The sequence below is a fragment of the Pan paniscus genome, chromosome 12 (assembly GCF_029289425.2).
Source record: "Pan paniscus chromosome 12, NHGRI_mPanPan1-v2.0_pri, whole genome shotgun sequence".
NCBI lineage: Eukaryota > Metazoa > Chordata > Mammalia > Primates > Hominidae > Pan > Pan paniscus.
The window spans coordinates 16,142,428-16,161,840 of NC_073261.2; the positions used below are offsets into that span (position 1 = coordinate 16,142,428).

The following is a 19,413-nucleotide window of genomic DNA, read 5'->3' on the forward strand; positions in this document are numbered from 1 at the left end:
GAGAAAATTTCTGCAATCTATCCATCTGACAAAGGGCTAATATCCAGAATCTACAAAGAACTTAAACAAATTTACAAGAAAAAAACAAACGACCCCATCAAAAAGTGGGCAAAAGATATGAACAGACACTTCTCAAAAGAAGACATTTATGCGGCCAAAAAACACATGAAAAAAAGCTCATCATTATTGGTCATTGGAGAAATGTAAATCAAAACCACAATGAGATACCATCTCACACCAGTTTAAATGGCGATCATTAAAAAGTCAGGAAGCAACAGATGCTGGAGAGGATGTGGAGAAATAGGAACACTTTTACACTGTTGGTGGGAGTGTACATTAGTTCAACCTTTGTGGAAGACAGTGTGGCAATTCCTCAAGGATCTAGAACCAGAAATATCATTTGACCCAGCAATTCCATTACTGGGTATATACCCAAAGGATTAGAAATCATTCTACTATAAAGACATATGCACACATATGTTTATTACAGCATCATTCTCAACAGCAAAGACTTGGAATCAATCCAAATGTCCATCAATGATGGACTGAATTAAGAAAATGTGACACATATATGCCATGGAATACTATGCAGCCATAAAAAAGGATGAGTTCATGTCCTTTGCAGGGACATGGATGACGCTGGAACCCATCATTCTCAGCAAACTAACACAGGAACAGAAAACCAAATATTGCATATTCTCTCACTCATCAGTGGGAATTGAACAATGAGAACACGTGGACACAGGGAAGGGAACTTTCACATGTCGGGGCCTGTTGGGGTCGGGGGGCTGGGGGAGGGATAGCATTAGGAGAAATACCTAATGTAGATGATGGGTTGATGGGTGTAGCAAAGCACCATGGCACGTGTATACCTATGTAACAAACCTGCACATTCTGCACATGTATCCCAGAACTTAAAGTATAATGAAAAGAAAGATAAAACACCGGGTCAGTCTCTAGTAACTCACGATTGTGCCATATTTAAAGAATGAGTGCAGATACAAAGTATGGGGTCCTCAATCTAGAGACCTCATCATGTTAAAAATTCACATAAATTCTGCCTATTCTTATGGGAATTTCTATGTGTGATCCTAATACCTTTTAGAAAAAAAAGGTCCCATGACCAAACTGAAAATACCAGGTGTTTCTCTCTAGAGTCCTTTTGACCCCTGCCAATATACATCCATGTTCTCTGCCCCTAGTGATTTTAATTGCACATTCTCTTGAATAAACATAGTCCACATAGATGTCGCTAATGGCAACTCCAGCAAAATTGCAGGCTAATGAATTTCTAACAAAATTACTTATATTGAAAGCCTAAAACTATTTTTTAACTCTTCACTGTTCCTGGGAGCCACAGTAGATTTCCTTAGGGCCCAGGAGATGTGAGAAGAGAGGTCACTGCAGGTGTGCAAATCAGGCTCCCTGTTTAAGTAAGACTAGCTCACTGCCTAGTGACCCTGCTCATGGGGCTCAGTGTCCTCACCTAAAAAACAATGCACATTTAGCAACTCCAACATCATCCTCTCTTGCCAAGAAATTATATAAATATTTGTCATCTTGATTAAGTAACTATTGACAGAGCAGGAGTATCGCCATCTTGGACAAGCACTGTCATTCTAAAGTTCACCTTGATTAAAAACCGCCTAAATCTAAAGGGCATCAGCCTAATGGCTAAGGTCAGCATGACCATAAACCACAAATAACATCTCCAACCAAAAACATTCCAAACTCCTCCCTGACCTGAGACATGCCAGCCCTGAGATAACGTCCCCTTCGGCCAGAGAGACGTCAGCCCCAAGATAACCTCCCGTCTGACCAGAGACATTCCAACCCTGCTATAAACTTCTGCCCAACATACAAACATTCCAAGCTTGTGATAAGCCCCCTACCCTGAAACTAATATATACTCTTAGTCTATAAAAGATAATGCTCCTCACCAAAATTGGCCAGGAGCCCCTCTCAGGTTTATTTCTCTAAAATAAACCCATCTTTAACTGTTAAGCTGCATTTCGTGTTTCTTTCCTCTTTCTTTAACTCTTACAACTATAATTTATTTCATTGAATCACTGTGCAACTACTGTGCCCCTGAACATTATCTTAATAAAGTTGAAGAATCATATACAGGCAAATTTGGTATCATCATGTATGCTACCTAATTCAACTAAATGCTCATCATGGCCAGGCACGGTGGCTCACGCCTATAATCCCAGCACTTTGGGAGGCCGAGGCGGGTGGATCACGAGGTCAGGAGATCGAGACCATCCTGGCTAACACGGTGAAATCCTGTCTCTACTAAAAATACAAAAACTTAGCTGGGCATGGTGGTGGGCGCCTGTAGTCCCAGCTACTCGGGAGGCTGAGGCAGGAGAATGGCATGAACCCGGGAGGCAGAGTTTGCAGTGAGCCGAGGTTGCGCCACTGCACTCCAGCCTGGGTGACAGAGCGAGACTCCGTCTCAAAAAAGAAATGTTCATCATTTGCAAAAATTCTGATCGCTAAATTTGTTTTCAGGCTTAGTTTGGAGGTCAAATAAGATTTTTCTCCTTTAGAATGAGTTTATATATAATAAGCTGAAAACACACAGTAGAAAAAATTCTACTCCAAACTTCTAAAGTTCTCAAAATAATACCCAGGTCATCTTCTGTACTGTAAAGAGATGGGTCCAAAACAAGAAACTGACTAATCAAAATTTTAAAACTCTACAATTTAAGTCCTCTGAACAGCTCATGGCATCTGAGAGCAGAAGTAGAGCTGGCAGTCACATGGTCCAAGTCCATCTCTTCCTTTGGAAAATAGACCAGGGAAGATGAGGCAGCTCACCCACAGTCATACACTGGCCAAGTCCAGAGAGACAGCAAGGTAGGGCTATGCTCCCCTCCTAGGTGACACCCAATGAGACCAATGTGCCAGCTTGCTGTTCTTGAAATCTTTAAACTACTCCTCATTCACTTCTTTTTTTTTTTTTTTCTTTTGAGATGGAGTCTCGCTCTGTTGCCAGGCTGGAGTGCAGTGGTGCAATCTTGGCTTACTGCAACCTCCATCTCCCAGGTTCAAGCAATTCTCCTGCCTCAGTCTCCCCAGTATCTGGGACTATAGGCGTGCGCCACCACGCCCAGCTAATTTTCGTATTTTTAGTAGAGACGGGGTTTCAATACGTTGGCCAGGATGGTCTCGATCTCTTGACTTGTGATCCGCCTGCCTCGGTCATTCACTTATTATTAAATGATAGTTTTACTTATCTCTTCAGAAGCTATGTCTATGTAATTGTAAGACATCTGCTTTTTATAGTTGATGCAGAAAAAATATAGTCAAATCTCCTAAGCAGTCTTAGCCACTGGCTGAGAATGGCTGCCGAGAGACTCAGCCAGAGTAATGTGGAAGTTGCATTTTCTGCCTGGAGGCTAAGGGATTATCCACTAAGCAAGCCTACAACCTGGGGGAAAAAATGTAAAAAAAAGGGCACATCTTGTGGAAGTGTTGGCACACTAACCTGAGTAGTTAGGTCTGTGGTAATTGTGAGGTGGTTTTCTGAAAAGGAAACAAAATGATTCACTAAAAGGCATGACCCAGTATGGGACGGTGCCAAGTATCATGTCACAGAAAGTGAAAATGTAACAGATCAAAGAAGGCTCCACTCCAAAGTGGAGGAATTGCAGGAAAAAGGCTCTTGCTTCCACCCTGTGTGGCTCTGACCTCATTTTGTGCTTTTAACAACCACAGGCCAACCCAATTCTAAAACTGTGCACGCAACGAAATCCTGATGCAAAAAAACAAAAACAGAAAAGCAAAACACCTCCTGGCTAGGAGGAAAGAGGGGAGAATACAAAAGGGGTGGCAAGAAGAGAAGCATCTACCTGCCCGTCTGCAGCATTCTGAGACATGACAGCTGGGTCCCTGGGAAGACAGAGTATTCCAGGTATAAGTCCTGGCTTAGCTTATCCCTGTCTCACACAACCCTCCACCTCATCTAGCTTGCTCTTAAAAAACAAAGTGGAGCACTGAGATGATGGCCTGAGGCTTAGGGCCTGTCTCATTTCCAGAGACAGACTTTCCATCTCTTCCTGCCCCACGGTGCACGGGGGCTACATCAGCACTGCGAGGCGGTGGGGAGAGGTGGAAGGCAGGGGCGGCAGGGTAACTGAAGGGATGAGAGAGCTGCACTGGTTTTTATTTTTTGGGTTTTTTTTTTTTTTTTTTTTTTTGAGACAGGGTCTCACTATGTTGCCCAGGCTGGAATGCAGTGGCTAGTCACAGGTGAAATCCCACTACTGAACAGCGCAGGAGTTTCGACCTGCTCCGTTTCTGACCTGGGCCAGTTCACTCCTCCTTAGGCAACCTGGTGGTCCCCTGCTTTTGGTGGTAGTGGGGGGAATCCCCATATTGATGAAGATACCCAATTGGCATAGCACACTATAGCCCAGAACTCTCTAGCTCAAGCAATTGCACTGTTTAAAAAGCCCCACATGGCCAGGGTGATTTAAACGTCTCCTCCTACCCGGTAAGAAACACTGTTCCCACTCACTGGTAGAGCTCTTGGGTCCAGCTGTACTTGATATGATATGTAGGTCAGGTGGGAAGTAGCCTCCCAGGCCCAGCCCCTGAGTATCTGTTAACCAACAGTTCCAACACTGCCAAGCTCAGATTGAACACACACTGTCAGCTATCCTTCAACTCTCTAAAGGGACCAGTGGTTTGCTTAAATAGAAAACAAAAGGCTTTTGCTTTTGAGGCAGCATTAGCATAATGACATTTAAAAAGAAAGGAAGAGGCCTGGCAAGGTGGCTCATGCCTGTAATCCCAGCACTTTGGGAGGCCTAGGTGGCCGGATCACCCAAGGTCAGGAGTTTGAGACCAGCCTGGGCATCATGGTGAAACCTCATCGCTACAAAAAATACAAAAAAAAAAAAAAAAAAAATTAGCTGGGTGTGGTGGTGGGCGCCTGTAATCCCAGCTACGCCGGAGGCTGAGGCAGGAGAATCGTTTGAACTCAGGAGGTGGAGGTTGCAATGAGCTGAGATCGTGCCACTGCACTCCAGCCTGGGCTACAGAATGATACTCTGTCTCAATAAGTAAGTAAGTAAGTAAATAAATAAATAAATAAATAAATAAATAAATATTAAAACTAAAAAAATAAAAAAGGAAGAAAGAACACATACCTGAAGGAAGCGATTATTGCTGTAACTTCATCATCTGGATAAAACTGTGTAATTGCATGATGTGCCCCAAGCAATTCCTTCCCATCTTTCCACCAAGAAATTGTGGTGTCCTGGTATATATTAGGTACACTGATTGAGCAATTAAATTTGACACCTTTATGTTCAGAAAGTATTATGTGTCCAACTGTGTGTTTGAAGGCAAGAGGCGGTAGGGGCTTTGATTCGACAGAGGTCACCTGGGGAATGGCTACATTTCCTGTATGTGGTCTTCCAGGCTGGGTTGGTGAAAACATCAAGGCAGGCTGGTACCCAGTGGCGTGAGGAAGGGATAACAGCGGTGTGTGGTCAGTTTGCAGGCTCCCTGGAAAAGGTCCCGGGAATAGCGGGTAAGGCTTGGCTTCTTCCCTTGCCTCAGTGATAGCTGTAAAACAGAACATCCAAATTTTAGCCTTTTAAATAAGAAGAGTTTCCCAAGTAGGTTCCCAACTTCTTAGGCCAAGAAGAGAGAGCACTGGGGTGTCCTCTGTGCCCCAGGAAAAGATAAGCAGAATTCATTAACACACACATCTGGACATATTCTTATTCACCAGTTCATTCGTTTGTAAACTCGCCTCTGGAAGAGTCCTGAAGAAATGTAACCACCCCTACCAAAAATAAAAATTTTCTTATTACTGACTCATTCCAAGTCCTTCATGCCCAACTCAGCAGTATAAGAAGAAGGTGATGACACAGCAGGGCTCAAGGTCACTTTTCTTGGCCAGGCGCGGTGGCTCACACCTGTAATCTTGGCACTTTGGGAGGTCGAGACGGGAGGATCACCTGAGGTCAGGAGTTTGAGACAAGCCTGGCCAACATGGCAAAAACCTGTCTCTACTAAAAATACAAAAATTAGCTGGGCATGGTGGCACATTCCCGTAATCCCAGCTACTCAGGAGGTTGAAGCAGGAGAACAGCTTGAACCTGGGAGGCGAAGGTTACAGTGAGCCAAGGTAGCACCACAGCACTCCAGCCTGGGCGACAGAGAGAGACCCTGTCTCAAAATAAATAACTTTTCTTACTGTCTGCTCTGTCAGAGACTATGCTGCAAATTTGGCTGATAGTCTTTAAAAAGCTGATTGAGGTTCGAAAAAAAAAAAACCACCCCAAAAATTAGCCAGATGTGTTGGCATGCATCTGTAGTCCCAGCTACTTGGGGGGCTGAGGAAGGAGGATCGCTTGAGCCCAGGAGATCAAGGCTGTGGTGAGCCAAGATTGTGCCACTGCACTCCAGCCTGGGTGACAGAGTGAGACCCTGTATCAGGAAAAAAAAAAAAAAAAAAAAGCTGCTCATGGCCACAAAGAGATGAGTTTACAATTTTTGTGCCTTAACAACAAAAAAAGTGTTCTTAAGTTACCAGCTATAGAATACTGAAGCTTCCAGGAAAATGCTTGCTTGCTGGAATAAACCTGGAAATGTTTTTATTTCATCTGGTCCACAAGTATTTTAGACGGTTTCTGAGCAAGGGAAGGCTCATAATAGCTGTACTTTTAGCTTTCTGAGTGGCATTTTTGGACACAGATTCTACACTGGTTGTTATCTATTCAAATACGTTGGGAGGGAGTGAGTGAGACAGGTGGGTGAGAGAGATATAGGCCTAGCATTCTACATTATGGGTTGGTGACTGGGGGTACACAGTGGGGGCTCCATCCTTGCTCAAGGGCTGGCCTCCTGCCGTGCTCAGGACATCATGCCCTCCTGGGCTCCTGAGTGTGTGTGTGCAGGGAGTAGGGTGTTCTTTGCTCAGAGTTGTGCCCGATTTAGCAAATAACACAGGATGCCCAGTTAAGCTTGAATTTCGGATGAACAACAAATAATTGTTCTTTAAACAAACAGGGCTTTCTTGCTCTGTCACCCAGGCTGGAGAGCAGTGGTACAGTAACTCACTGCAACTTCAATCTCCTAGGCTCAAGCGATCCTCCTACCTCAGCCTCCCGAGTAGGTTGTACTATAGGCTCATGCTACCATGTCCAGCTAGTTTAAAATTTTTTCTTGTAGGGAGGGAGTCTGGCTATGTATGTGCCCAGGCTGGAATTTTTAAAATTTAAGTATTCAGTTAAGTATTTAATTGGCTAATGGGAGATATAAGTAGGAAATCGTGGGGCAGAAGGGAGGGGATCTGGGAATTTTTCCTCTAGGTTCCTCTCTGCCAAGCCACTCTGGACAGCACATTTGCCTCAACTGAAGGGCATACCCCTGTCTGGGAGCCCTTGCCATGCAGCTCCCTCTCCCATTCCAGCAACTGCTCCCTCCCAGGCCCCTTTGATGTTGGGGGCCAACTCTCATGGCTGTTGCCTTTGGGAACTGCCTCCTTAGTGAGTCAGGATCAATGCCAGATAGAAGAGATTTTCCTACAAGGATACAGGAAGACTTTTCCTTATCCTGAGGTCTTGGTGAGTGTGGGAGTGTAGGGCCTTCTGTGTGCTTTAGGGGAGGGCTATGTGGGTCAGCTGTGGGCTGGCCTGGAGCCCAGCTGTCCAGACAGATGAATGTGCCATCATGGGAGTGTTCACTTATGCTAGGGAGTGAAGATCAGGATGACAACAGACAGGGACCATTGCCTCTCCAGTCACTCACAGCCCACATGCCAGGCAAACCTTCACAAGGGTGGACCTATGCTCTTGGTAGGAGGAGGGGGCTCCCCTTCCTCTGATGTGTGGATGCTTTCTGCAGCAATGCATGTTCTGGCTGTTTGTCTCATGCCTGCAGAGCTCCCTCAAGGGTGCTCTACTTACTCATGTAGGCTTTGTTTTTGTTTGCTTTCTGAGATGGAGTCTCGCTCTGTCACCAGGCTGGAGTGGAGTGCAGTGGCGCAATCTCAGTTCTCTGCAACCTCTGCCTCCCAGGTTCAAGTGATTTTCCTGCCTCAGCCTTCTGAGTAGCTGGGACTACAGGTGCGCGCCACTATGCCCGGCTAATCTGTGTATTTTTAGTAGAGACGGGGTTTCACCATGTTAGCCAGGATGGTCTCGATCTCCTGACCTCGTGATCCGCCTGCCTCGGCCTCCCAAAGTGCTGGGATTACAGGCGTGAGCCACCACACTTGGCCCTTTATTCATACTTTGAAGCCCTGACAATTCACCTTTGCCACTTGGGTGGGCACACTCATCTGTGGTTCTTCCTATTCACTGAGCTACAGAGGACTCAGGAGTTAGGGGTTTAATCCAAATCACTTTTTCCCCCCATTTAAATATAGGTCCCTTTCTTAGAAGGCAAAAATGGGAAGTGGGAGAAGCAAATTATACCTTCGTTGGTTTAATTTATTTAAGAATATTTTAAATTTTTAATTAGGAACTTAACAAATTTGTTGTGAAAAAATTCAAATATTTATTGAAGCATATACAATATAAAATGAAAGTCTGGGGCTGGGCGCAGTGGCTCACGCCTGTAATCCCAGCACTTTGGGAGGCCGAGGCAGGTGGATCACGAGGTCAGGAGATCGAGACCATCCTGGCTAACATGGTGAAACCCCATCTGTACTAAAAATACAAAAAATTAGCCGGGCATGGTGGCAGACGCAGGTAGTCCCAGCTACTCGGGAGGCTGAGGCAGGAGAATGGCGGAACCCGGGAGGCGGAGCTTGCAGTGAGCCGAGATCACGCCACTGTACTCCAGCCTGGGGGACAGAGCGAGACTCTGTCTCAGAAAAAAAAAAAAATTAAAAAAAAAAATAATAAAGTCTGTTTTGTAAGCCCAACCCTGCAAGATAATAACCTCTGATTACAATTTGGGGTATAATCTTCAGTTTTCCATGAGCCAAGCTGTTCACCAAACAAAGTGTTAACTTGGTTACGGGCAAGGCCACCCACTAAAGTGACATCACTGAAGTCAGGGAGCCACGAAACCTACCCTGAAATCACTCAACACTCTAGATGGTTTAAAAGATATCTGGGCCAGGCGCGGTGGCTCACGCCTGTAATCCCAGCACTTTGGGAGGCTGAGGTGGGTGGATCACCTGAGGTCAGGAGTTCGAGACAAGCCTGGCCAACATGGTGAAACCCCGTCTCTACTAAAAATACCAAAATTTAGCCAAGCGTAGTGGCGGGTGCCTGTAATCCCAGCTACTCAGGAGGCTGAGACAGGAGAATCACTTGAACCCGGGAGGCAGAGGTTGCAGTGAGCCAAGATCTCACCATTGCACTTCAGCCTGGGCAACAAGAGCGAAACTCCGTCTCAAAAAAAAAAAAAAATATATATATATATATATATAGATATCTATATCTATATCTATATATCTATATATATCTATATATCTATATATATCTGATCTGTACAATTTGATTTACCAGAAGTTGATAGAATGATTTGATTGCCAACAGATATTTATATAGCACCTCCTGGGTTCAAGATTTGCTACGACAGTCAAATGGGATAAAGAAAGAGACTTATTTCAGGAACAGAGCCACAGTGGGTCCCAGGAGCTGAAGGGGAGATGGACATGGCTAACTGGGGGTGGGGAGGGGAGGCTGCCCATAGCATCAGGGAGGCCTTCTCTGACTAACCTCCTATAGTTAGCACCCCCAGGTTAGGTGCTAGGACCCTTTTGTAATACATCTTACGATTACTCATCCAGTTCTTTCTCCACTGCCGGACTGAAAGCTCCATGATACCTACCACCTACACTACAGCCAGTATGTAGGAGGTGCTCAAAATAGGTTTGTTGAATGAGTGAGTAAAGGATGGATCTGAGGAGGGATGGAGAAGGTGCCTGGGGCTGCCAGGGTCAAAGGTGGTGGGAAACTGAAGAGACAGGAAGTAGCCCAACCAGTTTGGGAACAGCAATTTAGCTGAAGAGTAGAGCTACTGTGCTAGAACAAAAATGGGAGATAAACCAAAATTAAGGTGAATGTGGAGAGCCCTGAATCCCAGTCGAGGCAGGAGAAGTTTCTGGAAGGCTTCTGAGCAAGGGAGAGCAAGGCTCAGAGCTAGGCTTGATGAGGGGGATTCTGGCACCAGCAACTGGCTGAGTAGAAGGAAGAAGAGCAGGAAGTGGGAACCTTCCAGGAAGGCAGTGAAGACCTGACTACAAGGGCAGTCAGTGAGGAGTAGGAAGGATACAGGAGACCGAGAAGAGGGGGCTGACAGCAACAGCATCCTCACTACCACCAGTGTTCCACAAAGGAAAGTCAGTCTGACACCAGATATTGAGGAAAGATGCAATCCTGGCATAAAGGAGAGTTCTCAGGAGTGGACAGCTGGTGGCTCGAGGCTGCTCAGGCTCAGTTTGCTCACAGGGAAAGTGGGGATGGCAACCATGGTGCCTCATAGGGTTGCCAACAGGAATAAAGGAGTTATTACTGTCTGGATCACAGTAAGCACTCAATGTTAGCTATTATTTTAATTATTTTCTCATTTTATTATGAGTTAGTAAAAATCTTCCATGGTCTAACCCTTGAGAACTGTTGGGACTGAGGCCGGACCCCCACGTGGCTGGTGAGATTGGTGAGGCTCCTACTGCACAATTTTAGGGGGGTGGTATTGCCATTCACATTGTTGTTGGCTGTATAAATTGTTCTCTAGAGCTGTGCAATGCATAACCTCACCAGCCCTATGTGGGGGCCCTGGGTGATTATACAAAATGTGAAGAAAAAAAAGCCAAAACAAAAACCATTCCAAGGTTTTGGACCCAAGGGTTTGGGCAATGATGAATTAGAAATTATATTTTAAGTTGCTAAATTTTTCATTGTTTCTATTACTTTGGTTGTATAACGTATCTTTTCCCCCTGTTTTTCCCCCACAGAAGTGGAATACTCTCAAAATTATTTTTGGGGAGTGATTGCAGAGGAATTCAAACTGAAAGGCTTACCCACATCAAAGACTTAATGCAAATGTGGTCGTTTCTACACAGCACATGGAAAAGTGGGGTGCCTCTGGTTGTAATTTGGGTGGAATTCACAAGAAATCTCCACCTTATCCCTCCCACCTTCTTCCAGGATTGCTTCCTCATGTGGACTGGATAAACAGCTGGAGTGGAATTTTAACTTCACATAAACGAGTGCTGCTAAGCTGCCTTGGATCACCAGCCTCCCACTCAGGTCCCAGAGTAGCTGCCCAGCTGCTCCAGCAGCTGCATTTACCAACTCCAGGGGCCACTCCATCCAGTCCTGGACTTGTGTGGTACAGCACCCCTGCCCTGTGCCCATGTGTTTCCAATCACCATGCAGCCCTTGACCAGAGCCCTAACGTCCGCTTCTTAAAGTCAGGGCTTTTGTCTCCATCATCTTTCTTCAGCACCCAGCACAGGACATGCCCAAGGGACGTGATTAATGAATGTTTATTCACATACTGCCCATTTTTCTGTGTGAGTTTGCCCTGTTTTTCTGAACATACTTGTCTGTAACTTCCTTGAAGGCTGGAGGTGGCATCATCTGAACCCACCATGATGATTGGCATGGAGTCACATGCAGCAAACATTTACAGAATAAACGGGTGTGACGTGCAGAGTCCTGAAGGGTGAGCAGGGAAGAGAGGTGGTCCAGGCAAGGACACTGCTGTGGCTGGAGACGGAACTTGGAGAGGCTGTCAGCATGCCTATGACACACAATTACAGTGGCTCAGACATTGAGGGACTTTGTGAATAGTCTCTTAGACTCAAAATTCGTTCATGAGGGCAAGCCAGTAAAGAATGTTATTTTCCATGTGATCAACTAGTGCATCCTACCCTCAAATCCATGAATCCTTGCTGAGCACTTGTCACATGCAGTGTGCAAAGGCAGAAGGGCTGGTGGGCAGTGCTGCTCAGAGGTTAGCTAGCAGCTTTGCAGTCAGAGGGCTGAGGCCCACCCAGTCCCTCACCACCTCAAGGTATGGCCTCAGGAAAGCTCTATAACTTCTTTGCACTCTTGTGAGGACAAGAGGATCTCAGCAGTAGGAGCTGATAGGCATCGAGTCCACCAGCAGACTCCAAAGATATTGGCTGACATGGCTGTTACTGGCTTGCATCTGAACCCTGGCCTGCTGGCCACCTAAAGTAGGAATTTCTAAAGCCAGGTCTGGGCCCTGCGGGGATAAGGGCTGAGTTTAATTAGTGATGTCTGCCTTGGACAATGCATGGGGAAGGGCAATACTAGAGTAATATAATTGCCAGCCATGAGTGAGAGGAAAAAATATACATCGGGCTTGGGATGCGAAGGGCTCTTAGCTCTAAGGCATCTCTCAGTCTCTCCAGGGATGGTCTCCACAAGCCTTTCCTAACATGAGCTCCTTTGATTTTCTTGAAGCTTGCTGATCACAGCCCAAGGTGATCACCGAGGTGACTAAAGAAAGCAGCAGCAACTGAAATTGCAGGTCCCATGATAGTGGGTGGGGATGTGGCAGCAAGCAGCCTCCCTGGCCCTGGAGTCCCTCCATGCTGTGGGAAGAGGGCTGAGCAGGGCAGGTGGCAGCCCTGTGGGACTGAGGGTGCTGGCTGGTGAACCCTGTTCAGTTCCACCCCACCCCAGCCACCCCAGGATGCTGTGTGCCATCAGCCTGCTTTATGATCCCAGGCACCTGGGAAGAGAGAGGAATAGCTCCTCTACCAGAGTTACAGTAATGGCAGGAGTGAGTGCCAGCCTGTGGGACCCATTACTCCTGCTCTTTCTATTCCTTCCCCAACAATAAAATGGGCAGAAGCATCAGCTGAGCTCTCTAAAGTTCAGCCTCAAACTCAAGAGGCCCAGGCTAGGCGTGGTGGCTCCCAGCACTTTGGAAGGCCGAAGCGGGAGGATTGCTTGAGCCCAGGAGTTCAAGATCAGCCTGGGCAACAGAGTGAGACAAGTCTCTACCAAAAATAAAAATAAAAGAAAAACGAGGCCCAGAGGAGGCTGCAAAAGAGTGAGGGCTTATCTTTCAGCTCCTAGAGGTTCTTTGCTTCCCAACTCAAGCACACACGAACATATGGCACATAAATGCATGGCCAAGAGGATGCACCTTATTCCAGAGGTACGCTGTTTCCTCACCAGTCTTGCTGTCTGCTGAAGGTATTTGCTATCAAACAGCCCTACAGCCCTTCTGCAGGTGGGTTTGTGATTTAGAGAAAGGCTTTTTTTTTTTTTTTGAGATCGCGTCTTAGTCTGTCACAGCCCAGGCTGGAGTGCAGTGGCATGATCTCAGCTCACTGCAAACCTCGCCTCCAGGGTTCAAGCAATTCTCCTGCCTCAGCCTCTTGAGTAGCAGGGATTACAGGCAGGTACCACCATGCCCAGCTAATTTTTGTATTTTTAGTAAAGACCGAGTTTCACCATGTTGATCAGGCTGGTGTCGAACTCCTGACTTCAGGTGATCTGCCTGCCTCCACCTCCCAAAGTTCAGAGAAAGGCTTTTGCATCTGGAATCCTGTAAATGCTGGTATCCCTGTTTCCCTACCCTCTCTAGGAGAAAACGCAGAATGTAGACCGGTGCCCCCACCCCCCATTTCTGTGTGCACACACCAGGCTGATATTTGAATCATGTCCTGAGCAGCTGCCCTGTCACCCAGGTTAAGGACTCCCACCCCACTCCCTTCACCCCCACAGCTAGCTGAGGCCAAACATAGCACAAAAGGAAATTTTCTACTTAGTACTATTTATGCAATACCCAAAGGATTCCTGATTGATAAAGTGTAGTGGCCAGGCGCAGTGGCTCACGCCTGTAATCCCAGCACTTTGGGAGGCCGAGGCGGGCAGATCACCTGAGGTTAGGAGTTCAAGACCAGCCTGGCCAACATGGCAAAACCCCGTCTCTACTAAAAAACACAAAAAGTAGCCAGGCCTGGTGGCGGGCGCCTGTAATCCCAGCTACTCGGGAGGGTGAGGCAGGGAGAATTGCTTGAACCCGGGAGGCAGAAGTTGCAGTGAGCTGAGATCACGCCACTGCACTCCAGCCTAGGCAACACAGTGAGACTCTGTTTCGGAAAATAAATAAATAAATAAATAAAATAAAGAGTAGCAACACTTCATTAGAAGAAAAACAAACAGAGTAGCAACACTTCATTAGAAGAAAAAGAAAAAAAAAAAAAACCTTCAACCAGAACTCACTTGACCTGATGGATCAGTCCTAAATTGCAAATGGTAATTATTAACTTCACTGGAGTGACCCTTGGGCCACTTGGAGAATGTTAAAGGAGGAAGAGGCGATCACGCCACCCATTTGCCCTAAGTGTAGCAAAGCCCTGCAAGAGAAACCGGGTGGCTAGCCCTGAGTCAGTGCTGGAGAGAACAGGCCTGGGGCTTGCAGGAAGGAAAGGAAGTAAATGGCTGGGCAGTGTGTGCCCCAAGAGGTCACAGCCCAGCCACAGGAGGAGAAAAGCCCAAGTGCTAGTGAAAGCCCAGAAATGCCTGCACGGTGGAAGGAACGTGAAGTTGCCTGTAAAACACGGTGTTGGCATTGGGTTGCCAGATAAAAAACAGTACAGCCCTTTACACCTGAATTTCAGATAAGCAACCAATATGGGAACACCCCGGATTTACTTAGTGGAACAAATATAACTTAGTATCATTTAGTCAAAACCAGCCGGAGCCACAGCACTAGGGATTTCATTGTTGCCCTTCCCATAGGCTGCTTCTTGGGGCTTAGAGCAGCATGGAGAGTGGGTCTGGAGGGGCAAACAGGGACCTGGCACACCAGGAAAGCTATCCAACCTCTCTGAACCAAGGCTTGCAGCATGAAGGGGCTGAGACATCTGAGCAAAAGCACAAAGGGCTTGCTTATCAGTGGGGTGACCTTCCTACTGCCCCTGGCCCCATACATTCCTTTTGGCTCAAAAAAAAAAAAAAAAAAAAGAAAAGAAAAAGAAAAAACACCAAAAAACAAAATGAGCAGAGGTACCTCTCTGCTTGGCCTTGAACACACATGTTAGCACGGCAAGCCCCAAGGGCCCCAAAGGGCTTTAGGTACCCTCTCATCATCCCTTTCAGCCTGTCCCCCACTTTTTCACTGGGGCATTTGCCTTTTTCTTCGTGGTGCTTTGCAAAAGAAGCTTCCCAAACAGACTGCAATGTTCATGTCCCTACCATGGGGGGCACCAATGCAACCAGAAAAGAGCCTTCCAGAATCTGACCACGACTTTTCACTACTTCTTCCAATTCTCCCACTATGCTGTCAAACCCAGCAGAACATCAGAATCTTCCAGGAAATGTTTTTAAGCTTTTGATGCCCATGTCCCACCCAGGGCTTGAATTTATTGGCTCAGGGTGCAGCTTGGGCACTGGGATTTAAAAAAAAATCTCCTCTTATGATTCTAATGTACAGCCAGGGTCAGACCCCTACTTTAGGGAATAGATTCAGGGGCACAAATCACTCTAAGGTGGGCCAGGGGGCTGCGGAAGGCCAGGGATGGGGGGCACTGAATGGCCTAGATGGAGCTCGCAAATCCTCATGCAGAGGGCCCAGGTTTGACTGCACGTGCTTTAGGAGATGAGGAGGCTGCAGGAGGGGTGGGGTGAGAACAAGAACCCTAAAGTCAGAGGGACAAGGCACAGCCCCAGCTCAGCCACGTAGAGGTCAGGTGACCTTGTGTAAGTCACCTGTCCATTCAAAACTCACTCTCCTCTTTCTGTAAAATGAGACAGTTTCCCTCCAGCCTTTGGGGCTCTGGGGTTGATTCTCCCCAAGACTCAGCTGTGGCTTTCACAAGACCCAGAAGAGATGCTGAGTCCCCAAGTTTAATTTCTCCATCATGCCACTCCCAAAACATACCCTCCAGCTCACCAGTACCTGAATTCTCTACTTCAGTACCTGTTTTCTCTCCAAGATAAGAGTGGAATATTGCACGTGAAACAATGCACAGTGTCTGGCATCCACAGACATGCAATAAATGGCAGCTATTATTTTCCTAACATGAAACATCTGATCTGTCTTGTTTCAAAGGTGCAACTAGTCATGCCTGGACTATCAATGCCAAACATATGGAACTGATTATGCTGACTCAGACCATTCAACTCTTGCAATGAAATATGAATACTGTATACAATATCATGTTTACTTAACCAAAGGTTTCCCTCTGCTTTCTCCACTGGCAGCATGCCAAGTGTCACAGAAAGGCTCTGAGGCAATACTGTCTGGCCAGGGTCTCAAAGGGGCTTTCCCCTCTGGGGGTCTGGGGTTGATACTGCCGGAGGCCCAACTGTGGCTTTCATAAGACCCAGATGAGATACTCAGTTCATGTTAACTTTTCCATCATGCCACTCCCAAAACATATACTCCAGCCTACCAGTACCTGAATTACTATTACTAAAAAGCCGATCCTTAAGGAAAAAACAATTTTCTTTTAAAATGTGACTATCTCCGGAAGACCAGACCTGTTAGCAAGAAGTTTGTTAAAGTCCTCCCTAAGTAACAGAGAACAAAGAATCCCCTCCAAAAACAGACTAGATGTACTTTTCCCTATTCTTCCCACTAAGTACACCCCAGAACACTAGATATTAAATAAGCATTTTCAAAACTCTGACTTAGAGTAGTCAAAAATCACATAGAACAGAACATAGATAGGATGGTGGTTGCCAGGGGCTAAGGGGAGAGGGAATGGGGAATTAGTGTTTAATGGTTACAGAGTTTCAGTTTTACAGGATGAAAATGAATGGTGGCCACGATTGCACAACATTATGAATATATTTAATTCCACTGAGCTCTACACTTAGAAATGGTTAAGATGGTAAATTATATGTTATGTGTCTTTTGGCATTTTTTTTTTTTTTAAGACAGAGTCTCACTCTGTCACCAGGCTGGAGTGTAGTCGCACGATCTCGACTCACTGCAACCTCCACCTCCCAGGTTTAAGCGATTCTCCTGCCTCGGCCTCCGGAGTAGCTGGGACTACAGGCGCACGCTACCACACCCAGCTAATTTTTCTATTTTTAGTAGAGATGGGGTTTCACCATGTTGGCCAGGATGGTCTCCATCTTTTGACCTTGTGATCCGCCCACCTCGGCCTCCCAAAGTGCTGGGATTACAGGCGTGGGCCACTGCGCCTGGCCTCGTCTTTTAGCATAATTTTAAAAAACAAGACAAAACTCTGAAAGGTAGAGAGAAGCAGGCAGACTGGCTAGGAACCTCAGGACTCAAGAACAAATGGGTTTCCTTTTGCCCCGTATGTCCTAGACTAGGAGCTAAAGACAAGGAAAGGGGCAGCCCAGCCAGACAGAAAACTTTTAGACAATAAACTGCTCTACTCCAGGCAAGCAACCCAAAACACATCACGGCCCCATCCCCATCCACACCAGCAAAAGTCAAGTGAGAAATCTAGACTTCCACCCTCACCAAGCTATAGAGAAGTACTACAAGTGGCCCTCCAGGGTGGTGTCAGAAAGGGCCTAGAGGAAGTAGCGAACTAAGATGTCTAGCCCCACTGACTGGTGTGAGGACCATGTGGGAGCCAGGCCTTCCATCCCCACCCAGCATTAATGAAGCAATGAAGCATCTCTCCTCCTCCCTACTGGGGCAGTATCTGGGGCCTGCAGAAAGTCAGGGCTTTCACTGCCAACCAGAAAGGAGGCCATCCTTCCCCCTACTCTAGTGTTTGGGGAGGCCAGGTGGGGAAGAATTGGAACAGAAATGAGGAACTTCTACCCCTCCGAGCCAGAGAGATATCAGTGGAAGCCTGGTGGGGAGCCGGAACTGCCACCTGACCTCTGACCAGCAGTAATGAAGATATCCCCACACTCAGATGTCAATGGAGGCTGAGTGAGGAACCTAGAATTCTACCCCTACCTGGCAGCAACGAGGCAGCATGCCCTCTTCCCTAGCCAGAGTAAGTCAGAGGAAAACAGGTAAAACAGAAGACTAAAATAAGATCCAGGGTCTCAAAATGTCTGTGTGCCAAAAAAAAAATAAATAAATAAAACTGATCTCAAGCAGAATGAAATGCCAACATCAAAATGACAAATCTTCTGAAAAATCTTTTAAAGAAGCAATCATAAAAATATTTAAATGAACAATTATGAACATGCTTGAAACATGAAAAAACAGAAAGCCACAGCAAAGAAATACAAAGTCTCGGTAAAGAAATAGAAGATCTTTTTAAAAATCAAAAGGAAATTTTAGAACTAAAAAAATACAATAACAAAATATTTAAAAACTCAATGGATAAGTTCAACAGTAAAATGAAAGGGGAACAAAAGAAAGAATCGGTATACTAAAAACAAAACAATAGAATTCAATTTGACCATGAGAAGAGACTGAAAAAAATGAATAGAGTCTCTGGGACTACTATTAAAGATCTAAAATCCATATCACTGAAGTCCTGAAAGGAGAGGAGAAAGAAAGCAAGGCTAAAAGGGAACTTGAAGGGCCAGGCACGGTGGCTCTTGCCTGTAATCCCAGCACTTTGGGAGGCCAAGGTGGGCGGAACTGCTTGAACCCGGGAGGCAGAGCTTGCAGTGAGCCAAGATGGTGCCATCAGAGTGCCACTGCACTCCAGCCTGGGTGACAGAATGAGACCCTGTTTCAAAAAAATAAAGAAAAGAAAAAATATAATCTATATTTATAGAACACTCTTCCCAACAATAGAATACACATTCTTTCGAAGATCAATGATATAAAGCAAACCTCAACAAATTAAAAATAACTGAAATCATATAGTTTATGTTCTCTAATTACAATGGAAATAACCAGATATTAATAACAGAAACACAACAGAAATTCTCAACACTTGCAAACTAAACTTATTTATTTATTTATTTTGGAGATGGAGTTTTTGCTCTTGTTGCCCAGGCTAGAGTGCAATAGTGCAATCTCAGCTTACTACAACCTCTGCCTCCTGGGTTCAAGTGATTCTCCTGCCTCAGCTTCCCAAATAGCTGGGATTACAGTCATGTGCCACCAAGACTGGCTAATTTTTTGTATTTAGTAGAGATGGGGTTTCACCATGTTAGTCAGACTGGTCTCAAACTCCTGACCTCAGGTGATCCACCTGCCTCAGCCTCCCAAAGTGCTGGGATTACAGGTGTGAGCCACCACGCCCAGCCACAAACTAAACTTCTAAATAGTCCATGCGTCAAAGAAAAGTGTCAAGAAAAAAATTTTTAAAAATACGTTGAACTAAATGAAAATAAAAACGCAACATGTCAAAATTTGTGGGATACAGCTAAAGCAGTGCTGGGGAAAATTTATAGTATTAAAATAGAGGAAAAGTCTCAAATCCATCATTTAAGTTTAGAACACAGGGAAAGAGCAAAATAAACCCAAAACAAGCAGAAAGAAGAAAATAATAGATAAAAAAAGAAAATGAAAAAAAAAGCAATACAGAATCAATGAAACAAA

The 19,413-nt window shown here is 45.7% G+C and overlaps 1 protein-coding gene across 2 annotated transcripts in view; it reads right to left on the reverse strand.

Moving 5' to 3' along the window:
• Positions 1-19,413, reverse strand: part of MERTK (MER proto-oncogene, tyrosine kinase) — a 132,783-nt gene that overhangs the window by 96,014 nt on the left and 17,356 nt on the right. For both annotated transcript variants that reach the window (XM_034953551.3, XM_034953552.3), the window contains exon 2: positions 5,160-5,580. In XM_034953551.3, coding sequence (XP_034809442.3) covers positions 5,160-5,580 — 421 coding nt within the window. The remainder of the gene's footprint in view (positions 1-5,159; positions 5,581-19,413) is intronic.